The 12,216-nt window shown below is 42.4% G+C and overlaps 1 protein-coding gene across 1 annotated transcript in view; it reads right to left on the minus strand.

Annotated features, from left to right (window-relative positions):
* Positions 1 to 444: 444 nt before the first annotated feature.
* The window catches only part of LOC110491678 (protein phosphatase 1 regulatory subunit 1B-like), a 36,340-nt gene continuing 24,568 nt past the window's right edge, over positions 445 to 12,216 (minus strand). The window contains exons 2-5 of the mRNA XM_021565303.3: positions 8,764 to 8,847; positions 7,473 to 7,545; positions 6,746 to 6,877; positions 445 to 6,302 (exon numbers count right to left, since the gene is read on the minus strand). Coding sequence (XP_021420978.1) covers positions 6,163 to 6,302; positions 6,746 to 6,877; positions 7,473 to 7,545; positions 8,764 to 8,847 — 429 coding nt within the window. The 3' untranslated portion in view covers positions 445 to 6,162. The remainder of the gene's footprint in view (positions 6,303 to 6,745; positions 6,878 to 7,472; positions 7,546 to 8,763; positions 8,848 to 12,216) is intronic.

Here is a 12,216-nt window from a genome sequence, read left to right on the forward strand (position 1 = left end):
TCATATATCTTTATGTACATATTCTTTATCCCCTTACACTTGTGTGTATAAGACAGTAGTTTTGGAATTGTTAGTTAGATTACTTGTTGGTTATTACTGCATTGTCGGAACTAGAAGCACAAGCATTTCGCTACACTCGCATTAACATCTGCTAACCATGTGTATGTGACAAATAACATTTGATTTGATTTGATTTTAGGATGAACTTCCCCTTCACTATTCCTAACCTTAACCATTAGTGAAGTAAATGCAAAACTGACCCAAGATCAGTGTATAGGGGCAACTTCACCCTACACCGAAAAATCAGATGCACTGACTTGAGAAGAGGGGGAGTATAGTGTCAATTATTTGTCCTGCTACTAATGTAGACTGACATCTAGTGGCCAACAGTAGTATAATACAGACTGTGCTGGAAATGTAAAGCACCCACACCCACACACATTATAGTAACATAGAAATTGTATTGTTAACAGAGATTGGAGTATCCATATACTTTAAATATGCAGACATGGTTAAACAAAACATGACTTTCACTTTTCTTCAGTACCATGCACAACACGCTAGGCTACATGCTAACTGTGCACAGAGCATGCACTGTGAGTTCAGGACCCCTTTCAACAAAGTTTAAAAAAAATAAAGAATACAACTTCTACATATCAAAGCAGATGAAACTAGCCCTCAATGTAATGGTCGCGATCCAGGCCATGTTTATTGCATATGCACTGTGCAGAAAATCAGAACTCACAAAGCCCGGAGAAGGGTCTTTCTTGAATTGCGTCAGGCATATGTGTCCCCCGCGTTTGCAACCATGAAAAACACTTAAAAAATGTCAAATAGTTACACATCATACATGTTTTTTTTTGTTTATCGCGAGCTGTTTATCAATGATAAACATATACTGCATTCGGAAAGTATTCAGACCCCTTGACTTTTTCCACAGTGTTATGTTACAGCCTTATTCTAAAATGGATTAAATAAAAACAATTCCTCTTCAAACTACACACAATACTCCATAATGACACAGCGAAAACAGGTTTTAGACATTTTTGCAAATGTATACTTACAAAAACAGAAATACCTTATTTAAATAAGTATTTGGACTCTTTGCTATGAGACTCGAAATTGAGCTCAAGTGCATCCTGTTTCCATTGATCATCCTTGAGATGCTCCTACAACTTGATTGAGTCAACCTGTGGTAAATTCAATTGATTGGACATGATTTGGAAAGGCTCACACTTGTCAATATAAGGTCCCACATTTGAGAGTGCATGTCAGAGCAAAACAGGAAGGGTACCAAAATATGTCTGCAGTATTGAAGGTCACTAAGAACACATTGGCCTCCATCATTCTTTTTTTTGGTCCTTTTTCTCCCCAATTTCATGGTATCCAATTGTTTTTTTAGTAGCTACTATGTTGTCTCATCGCTACAACTCCCGTACGGGCTCGGGAGAGACGAAGGTTGAAAGTCATGCGACCTCCGATACACAACCCAACCAAGCCGCACAGCTTCTTAACACAGCGCACATTCAACCAGGAAGCCAGCCGCACCAATGTGCCAGAGGAAACACCATGCACCTGGCAACCTTGGTTAGTGTGCACTGGGCCCCGCCCACCACAGGAGTTGCTGGTGCGCGATGAAACAAGGATATCCCTACCGGCCAAGCCCTCCCTAACCCGGACAATGCTAGGCCAATTGTGCATCACCCCACGGACCTCCCGGTCGCGGCCAGTTACGACAGAGTCTGGGCGCGAACCCAGGGTCTCTGGTGGCACAGCTGGCGCTGCAGTACAGCGCCCTTAACCATTGCACCACCCGGGAGGCTGGCCTCCATCATTCTTAAAGAAGTTTGGAACCACCAAGGCCCTTCCTAGAGCTGGCCGCTCGGCCAAACTGAGTAATCTGGGGAGGAAGGTCTTGGTCAGGGAGGTGACCACCGGTCACTCTGACAGAGCTCCAGAGTTCCTCCGTGGAGATGGGAGAACCATCCAGACGGACAACCATCTCTACAGCACTCCACCAATCAGGCTTTTATGGTAGAGTGGCCAGACGGAAGCCACTCCTCAGTAAAAAGCCGATGACAGCCCGCTTGGAGTTGCCAAAAGGCACCTAAAGGACTCTCAGACCACGAGTAGCAAGATTCTCTGCTCTGATGAAACAAGATTGAACTCTTAGGTCTGAATGCCAAGCGTCATGTCTGGAGGAAACCTGCACCATCCGTACGATGAAGCATGGTGATGGCATCATGCTGTGGGGATGTTTTTCAGCGGCCGGGACTGGGAGACTAGTCAGGATCGAGGGAAAGATAAACGGAGCAAAGTACAGAGAGAGATCCTTGATGAAAACCTGCTCCAGAGTACTCAGAACCTCAGACTTTGGCAAAGGTTATCCTTCCAACAGGACAACGAGCCTAAGCACACAGCCAAGACAATGCAGGAGTGGCTTCTGGACAAGTCTCTGAATGTCCTTGAGTGGCCCAGCCAGAGCCCGGATTTGAACCCGATCGTTCATCTCTGGAGAGATCTGAAAATAGCTGTGCTGTGATGCTCCCCATCCAACCTGACAGAGCTTGAGAGGATCTGCAGAGAATAATGGGAGAAAATCCACAAATACAAGTGTGCCAAGCTTGTACCCAAGCCGACTCGAGGCTGTAATCACTGCCAAAGGTGCTTCAAAAAAGTACTGAGTAAAGGGTTCGAATACTTATGTCAATGTCATATTTCAGTTTTTTATTTATAATACATTTGCAAAAATTCCTATAAAACAGTTTTTGCTTTGTCATTATGGGGTATTGTGTGTAGATTGGTGAGGGGAAAAAACGATTTAATCCATTTTAGAATAAGGCTGTAATGTAACAAAATGTGGAAAAAGTCAAGGGGTCTGAATGCTTTCCCGAATGCCCTGTATGCATTGTTTAAAGTCGTTAGGGCAAGCAAATTGGCTTGTCCCAGTAGCGATAAGTAGAGTAGTAGTGACATGTTTTGGGGATTTAGAGATATCTATCAATTATTTTAAATGCTAGAAAGTAAACCAAATTATTTAAATATTGTATAGATCAATAAAAACAACGAATGCTATTAGAATACTTTTATAAGAATGATATTAAAACCAATATAATATGTGTCCCTAAGTTTTATTTCATTTGGTGTTACTGCCTTGAATATCACTCATTACAAAGATATACAAGAACCTTGAGCATTCCCTCCGGTGGCAAACTGTTATTGGGGGAGGGGTCTATATTAAATAAAATTATTAGTTAATCACACCCTTTTAGTATGTCATACATTTGAGGATTTCACTGATCATTTGGTGTGTCTAAATATCAAGTGTCATTGGTGTTAGTAAATGTAAATAAAAACCTTTGTCAGCCAAATGATTAACCTTACCACTTTAGCAAACAAGAATGATCTCCAGTGTTCTGCAACAGAACCGATACTTTCATCGTTATTATTTTTTGTTCCAAATAGAGTATATTCCTAATGTCTAGTGTAGAACTCGTAAGTCAGTGAAGTGATGATGCCTGTAATAGACTAAACACAATCCTATTCACGTCATGTCATGATGTTCAGTGCTTCAAGCAAAACCCCCTCCATGTCCACCCTTTTCTGTCGCTCCCTCTCCCCACCCATGAAATATCAGTCACTTCTCGTGCCTGCACTTAACAATCAAACATGTAAACAACTAGTTTACCTGTTCCATAGCAAGCAGCTCAATCCCGTACTTATTGGTGGAGTAAATGAATGAGTGAAATTGAAATGAATTGTGAATGCCCCGGATTCAAACCTGTGTTCAGCGACTGTCAAGCCAACACCTTAACTGTTAAATTGTTGGCTTAACAATTGCTGGACCCGGGTTTGAGTCCTGGACTGGGCAACCCCTAAAATTGGCCCCAATATACTTCCATGGTTGGTTAATTTGACTACTTCCCTTAACTGACCGATTTTTAGCTACAACTTCCGAGTCCATTTGAGAGGATCAGCTTAAGCAAAGTGAGGTGTAGAATTACTGATCTACAAACAGTATTCCCTGACAAATAATAGGTTTTGTGTGATTGAGATTCGCAGAGCCACGCCTCCCCTGGCTCAGGCCATCCCCTGCCAAACACACATGCACAACCAGACATTGATTGGTTGATTGATTCGAGACAGCTTGTGTCAATTACAGAACATTTCCTAGGATTTTCTACCTGCAACAACTAGAGGATAATGCTGGGAATACCGGTCAAATCACAGTGCCTTCATTTCCACAACAAAAAGCATGGACCTAAGCATGAGACGCACAGCTACAATCTGGAACGCGCTCAATGATAAGCATCGTCTCCCCTCCGTGGCTGCACAGCCACCAAGACAGTTCCTCAGACAGTGAAGACTGTTCCTCAGACAGTGACGTCTGCAATCTGGAATTCATAAGGAAGTGCTGTCTGGAACACTACCATTCAGCTTAAACACTTTAGAACTCTCTCTTTTTCTCTCTCTCGTTTTATTTCTCTCCCACTGTGTCTCTCTCTTTCTCACATGCATACAAACAGACACACAAAGATAGGCATACATACACACACACACACCAGTGGCGGTCAGTACCGTTTAAGATGAGGGAGGACGATTTATTTAAATCACAGCATATTGGATGACTCTCGTTCATATTCCATTCACCTAGTTCAATGTAACAGCAATAGGTTTAGGCCACTACGTGATACTAGAATACTTTTCCCTATACCCATCATGACGTTGCTACAACCTAGCCTATGAATGAATGTTTATAACGTAGCTGCACACAGGTTGAGAGACAAATTTGAGGCAACAGACAGTGACATCAATACCACCTTGCACAATACCACCTATATCAGCATACCAGCTGATATAGGGTGTAATCATTAGTCCAACAGTTGCAAACGAGAGTTTCTATTGGACAAATTCAAGTATGTCTATCCCTGTTTTTTTTCTGTTTGCTTCCGTTTAATAAGCATATTTCAACAGAATCGGCAGAACGAATTACACGCGTAAACACAGTTCACTTTCATAGCAGCCACGTTGTAGTCCGCGCTCTCCTCCTCTCATCTTGTCCCTTCGCCTATGGACTTCAATACACAACAGTAAAAAACCTTTCCAAGCTGAACCACTACACACAGCCTACATCGTTGTCACCATATTAGCTAAAGTAGCGTCATAGTCAGCATAGTTAATAGAACCAACCCATTAGTAAACCCGCTACAATCACACAGTAACGTTAGTGTACAGTGCCCTGGTGGCAATAAATTAGTAATACCAAAAGCTTACCTTGACTTGGAAGAGTTCCAGTCTTGTATTGGATGGTCATAGCCAGCTAGCTAACATAGCATCCCTCTGTTTGAACAGTGTGTTTCAGTAGGCTAAATTAGCTAGCTGCATTTGCTAACTAAGTGAAATTGAAAGTGAACAAAAAATGACAAAATCTCTCTCTATTTCTCTTTTGCTTCTCCTTCATTTTAGAAGAAATACATATTTTCATACCTCTTCAACTATTGTTTTTTCTCTCTATACACTGCAGTGCTAGCTAGCTGTAGCTTATGATTTCAGTACTAGATTAATTATCTGATTATTTTATTGGGTGGACAACATGTCAGTTCATGCTGCAAGAAATCTGATAGGCTGGAGGATGTCCTCCGGAAGTTGTCATAATTACTGTGTAAGTCTATGGATGGGTTGAGAACCTCGTGCCTCCTGGGTTTTGTATTGAAGTCAATGTACCTAGAGGAGGACTGAAGCTAGCTGTCCTCCGGCTACACCATGGTGCTACCCTACAGAGTGCTGTTGAGGCTACTGGAGACCTTCTTTGCAAAATAGTGTGTTTTAATCAATTGTTCGGTGACGTGATTGTATTTAGTATTGTTTTATCTAAAAATACTAACTTTTTGAATGTTTTACAATTTACATTTTTATGAAATTCACTGAGGAGGATGGTCCTCCCCTTCCTCCTCTGAGGAGCCTCCACTGACACACACACACACACACACGAATGCAAGCAAGCACACGCACAACTGCACAAACGCACACACGCACGCACACACACGTATTTAGATATTTTCTCCACGCTCTTTATATAATAATTAGAAAACATCACTCTGGATCGTCAATCATCTTTTGCCACAGAATCTGAATCTCCTCTCTGTAACACACAGCGCTCTGTTATTCTCCCTTCTTCTTTGGCCTTCTTGGTCCACCTTTTCCCCTCTTCTCCTCATCATCCAGCTCCTCTTCCTCCTCTCCGTGTGGGACTCTCAGGTGAAGAAAGTGGGCAATTCTTCCCTCTGAATTGACCCTTGACCCTGGGAAGAGGAATTGGCTATTGTTAAAGGTGTACTGTCAAATGTTGTTTGTTTTGCTTCTTAGCCAAATGTTTTTGTAGTAACTAACAGATTGCACCTTCAAGAGTGAGTAAATGAGAGAGTGAGTGAGTGAGTGAGTGAGTGAGTGAGTGAGTGAGTGAGCTAGAGCATGTATTTGTGTGTGAGTGCATGCGTGCAAGCGAGCGATAGAGTATTTCTGCTGATACTCCTCTGCGTTCCAATTCTCTACCCTTCAGCCTTAAGTGTACACTTGTTCACTTGCTGCATTTAAAAATACAGCACTGGTGTGGAAGTTGTGGAAACTCCCTATATCCCATGCTTACACCAATCCAATGCTTTGAAATTGGCGAGTGTGGGGAGGGGTGCACAAGTGCACACTGCGTGGGACTTGGGACATAACACCCGTGTTGTGCTTCTCTCACCAGTGGTGGAGACAGGGGATATATCCAGGCTCTCCTCACAGTCCACGCTTTCCTCCCCAGAGAAGTCATCTGTCTCTTCGGGGCCACAGGTTCCCAGAGACTTCATGCGGGCTTGAGCCATCCTCTGTACAGCTGTGAAACCACACAGACAAACAGGCAGACAGACGGAACGACAGACAGACAGACAGGCACAGAAAAGAGGGTAATAGTTTTTAGAACCAAAACAGTTTTAAGATCAGCTATGCCAAAAATGCCAAATTGTACTTTAGTATGCAGCCACAGAAAGAAATGGACGGACAAACAGATCGGGACACGAGACTTAATGCACGGCTTCAGGTATTGCTAATAGTAAATATACTATATCATAAGGAACAGGTCATGTGAGAGTGTGTGCGATGTTGCCTGTCTGCACTGCAGCTGTGTGCCCCATCCTATAATCCTGGATGATCCAGAGCAGTGGAGACTCACAGCTGTCTCTGCCCCTAATCTCACAACACCCACACGTTCACACACACGTTCACTTACACACACGCACACACACAAACTAACCCAACACACACACACCTCATGATTAAGCCATTTCCACTTAAAACCCTTTCAGTCAAGACAGATATAGACTAATCCCAGGCCAGAAAACATGGCTACAGACAGGAAGTGGTTTCCTCAACTCTCCCAAATGCTTTATGGGTCACTGTTTACATAATAAGATGATGGATAGTCAACCTACCTTTGAGTGATGGAGGCTGGTACACATGCGCATTGATGTTCTTGGTGAGGACGCCATTTTCCCCAATGACCCACTATGCAGGTAAAGAGAAAAACAATGTCAAATCTACAAAGGCACACTATTCCCTATGTAAGGCACTACTGGCCAAAAGTAGTGTGCAATATAGGGATCAGGGTGCCATTTAGGCTGCATCAAACTAACTCACTGCACATCCAACACATTGGCCTAAGAAAACGGTGCCTTGCTCTCAAATGAAAACTGAGACAACCACAACAGATTGTCACATCATGCAAGGGTCTTCACACCTGGTTCTTGAGAGCCACAAAGTGTGCAGATTTTAGTTACAGTCCAACACCTGATTCAAGTAATCAGTCTTGATAAGACATGTACAGATGTAGGATCTTCATTTGATCGCCCTGTTGCAGTAAAACCTTCCTGCAATGCAGGAATATTAACACTGTGTAGTGTATTTGAAGTTTAAAAAGGCTTCTGACGTTTGCAATTTCCACTTTGAAATTTCAGACTTGATTTTCCCTTACGATAAATGTATCAACCACCACAAGAATGTCCATAGAGTTGATGTGAGTGCTCACAGAAATCAAATTAGCATAATACAACAATCCCCATCAAAATCCGTTTTAAGATGCAGATGTCTTTTTGCATGGGCTGCGCCTCAATCCACCACATCCGCCAATGCGGTGGAAGGTGGCCGAACTACAGTGGTGTTTGTCAGACCTTGAGAAATATTCCCACGAAAACAAATGGTTAGGCCTGCAAAACTAATATGGCCAACATGGAAAGATAAGACTCTCACGATGGTGTCCATTTTGCTTGTCTGAAGGTAGCCCGGTACTAGTGTCAAACATTTATGGAAGTGTATATGGAAGTAGTTTAGTGCCCAAATGTTTTATTTTAATATGGGTCAAAAAATAAAAATAAAAATACTTCCCGATCTTTCTTATACCTCTCAGATATAGGACAGACACTTTAAAACATAACTTCTTTTGATGTATTGTTCCAGTAGCTGTTATTCCATGTGTGAATCAGCTATTCAAAGTGTTTCTATGGGCTAAATGGGTCCTAAAATTCATAATCAAATAGCTAAAGGATCTTAAAACAATTCCATTTGTTAGTTTAGAAAATCCTGCACAACCCATTGCTCTCCAGGACAAGAATTGGGGGACCACTGCTGACATAATGTAATTGAATGCTGTGGTTAGTACTTCAAGGACTGCATGTAGGTTTAGTGGTGTGATAGTACTTGCAGGCATTTCAGGTGGTGCTGTTTTACCTGGTGATTGTCGTTTTCCTCCTCGGGAGACGGTTGGTCTGTCAAACGGAATAGCGTAGCGGGTGTTGGTCTCCGCCTCCGAATCTGAACAAAAGTGAAAGCATTTGTTTGGATCTCTCAAACTGCTTATGGGTGAATCCTAACTTCCACCTCATTCCAATTTTCATTTAATTGGCAATGCATGACCAAGTGAAAATGTGAGTGACCAACTACTGTAGTTCTGTAGCAGTGAACGAGACAAGGCATGCCAGCCCGTGATGTAACACTATTCAGAAATTTGGGCCCTGGATTGTCCAAAATCAGGATTACATCATGTTGAAAATGCACGTCCTGGTTTATGAGTCTTGCTGGGATCGAGATAGCCGGATTACACCTCCCTCCACTATTTTGCTTTATTTCCTTATCCTCAGCCTCTGTAATCTTGTGCTTTTTCCACCACAGCCTAATCCTGGCTGTTCCTTCCCTCCTCTGATGCACTTCCAGTTCTCTTCACAAATAGTCTTGGACATTCTTACAGCCTCTCCCCCTGTTCTTTAGTCAGACAGGCAGACAGATAGTCAGTCAACTCTCATCCACTCATTTCAAGTCCAGTCTACATCCATTGCTGTCTCGCTTGCCTGCTCCATCTCCCTCCCTCATACAGTGCCTTGCGAAAGTATTCGGCCCCCTTGAACTTTGCGACCTTTTGCCACATTTCAGGCTTCAAACATAAAGATATAAAACTGTATTTTTTTGTGAAGAATCAACAACAAGTGGGACACAATCATGAAGTGGAACGACATTTATTGGATATTTCAAACTTTTTTAACAAATCAAAAACTGAAAAATTGGGCGTGCAAAATTATTCAGCCCCCTTAAGTTAATACTTTGTAGCGCCACCTTTTGCTGCGATTACAGCTGTAAGTCGCTTGGGGTATGTCTCTATCAGTTTTGCACATCGAGAGACTGACATTTTTTCCCATTCCTCCTTGCAAAACAGCTCGAGCTCAGTGAGGTTGGATGGAGAGCATTTGTGAACAGCAGTTTTCAGTTCTTTCCACAGATACTCGATTGGATTCAGGTCTGGACTTTGACTTGGCCATTCTAACACCTGGTTATGTTTATTTTTGAACCATTCCATTGTAGATTTTGATTTATGTTTTGGATCATTGTCTTGTTGGAAGACAAATCTCCGTCCCAGTCTCAGGTCTTTTGCAGACTCCATCAGGTTTTCTTCCAGAATGGTCCTGTATTTGGCTCCATCCATCTTCCCATCAATTTTAACCATCTTCCCTGTCCCTGCTGAAGAAAAGCAGGCCCAAACCATGATGCTGCCACCACCATGTTTGACAGTGGGGATGGTGTGTTCAGCTGTGTTGCTTTTACGCCAAACATAACGTTTTGCATTGTTGCCAAAAAGTTCAATTTTGGTTTCATCTGACCAGAGCACCTTCTTCCACATGTTTGGTGTGTCTCCCAGGTGGCTTGTGGCAAACTTTAAACGACACTTTTTATGGATATCTTTAAGAAATGGCTTTCTTCTTGCCACTCTTCCATAAAGGCCAGATTTGTGCAATACACGACTGTTTGTTGTCCTATGGACAGAGTCTCCCACCTCAGCTGTAGATCTCTGCAGTTCATCCAGAGTGATCATGGGCCTCTTGGCTGCATCTCTGATCAGTCTTCTCCTTGTATGAGCTGAAAGTTTAGAGGGACGGCCAGGTCTTGGTAGATTTGCAGTGGTCTGATACTCCTTCCATTTCAATATTATCGCTTGCACAGTGCTCCTTGGGATGTTTAAAGCTTGGGAAATCTTTTTGTATCCAAATCCGGCTTTAAACTTCTTCACAACAGTATCTCGGACCTGCCTGGTGTGTTCCTTGTTCTTCATGATGCTCTCTGCGCTTTTAACGGACCTCTGAGACTATCACAGTGCAGGTGCATTTATACGAAGACTTGATTACACACAGGTGGATTGTATTTATCATCATTAGTCATTTAGGTCAACATTGGATCATTCAGAGATCCTCACTGAACTTCTGGAGAGAGTTTGCTGCACTGAAAGTAAAGGGGCTGAATAATTTTGCACACCCAATTTTTCAGTTTTTGATTTGTTAAAAAAGTTTGAAATATCCAATAAATGTCGTTCCACTTCATGATTGTGTCCCACTTGTTGTTGATTCTTCACAAAAAAATACAGTTTTATATCTTTATGTTTGAAGCCTGAAATGTGGCAAAAGGTCGCAAAGTTCAAGGGGGCCGAATACTTTCGCAAGACACTGTACATGCTGTATCCACTGACTCTCCTCCTGACCTGGCCCAGGGGAAGAGCTGGTGGAGGAAGGAGAGTACACATAAAAAATACTTATACTATGGTCTAAATACTCTTTTGTTATTACATTTATATACTATAGTATTCATTGTAGTGTTTTTGCAGACATGGCTGTAGTATACTATATTTACCATAGTGTTTTTGCGGACATGACTAGTATACTGTAGTACTTACTGTAGTGTTTTTGCAGACATGACTGTAGTTTATGGTAGTGTTTGAAGAAATTAATGTAGTATTTACTGAAATGTTTTTGCAGACATGACTGTAGTATACTATATTATTTACTGTAATGTTTTTGCAGACATGACTGTAGTATTTACACAGACATGACTAGAATACTGGAGTGTTTTTGCAGACATGACTGCAGTATTTACTAAAGTGTTTTTGCGGACATGAGCTGTATATTGTAGTAACACCTGCCGACTAGGGTTAGCTAAAATGGCACAACTACCAGACTAAGCCTACTGTTAAGTGAGGGAACACCTCAACCAGAATAGAAGACCGTTCGTGATAGACCGCCTATTGAGTTGGGTCAACAGTTCTGAGCAATGCAACGGACCAGACAACATATTAGACAATATATATGTTTTTTTATTACAATTCTAACATCTAAACGTTACACAGGTTCTAGGCCCATTAAAGGGAAACTGTCATACCCTGATCTGTTTCACCTGTCTTTGTGCTTGTCTCCACCCCCCTCCAGGTGTCGTCCATCTTCCCCATTATCCCCAGTGCATTTATACCTGTGTTCTCTGTTTGTCTGTTGCCAGTTCGTCTTGTCTCATCAAGCCTACCAGCGTGTTTCTTCCGTGCTCCCGTTTTTCCAAGTCTCTGTTTTCTAGCCCTCCCGGTTCCGGTTTTCTGCCTGCCCTGACACTGAGCCCGCCTGCCGGACCATTCAGCCTGCCCTGACCTCAAGCTTGCCTGCCGCCCTGTACCTTTCGGACTCCGATCTAGTTAATGAACTTTTGACTGTCCTCGATCTGCCTTTTGCCTGTCCCTTGTATTTTAATAAATATCAGAGACTCAAACCATCTCAAACCATCTGCCTCCTGCATCTGGGTCTCGCCCTGTGTCGTTATAGAAACAGCACAGAAGCAGATAAAGAACAAGCAGAGTTTATTAAAGTTTAGAGGATTAGG

This window comes from Oncorhynchus mykiss, chromosome 16 (genome assembly GCF_057628025.1).
Source record: "Oncorhynchus mykiss isolate SJ-2025 chromosome 16, ASM5762802v1, whole genome shotgun sequence".
In the NCBI taxonomy this organism is placed as follows: domain Eukaryota; kingdom Metazoa; phylum Chordata; class Actinopteri; order Salmoniformes; family Salmonidae; genus Oncorhynchus; species Oncorhynchus mykiss.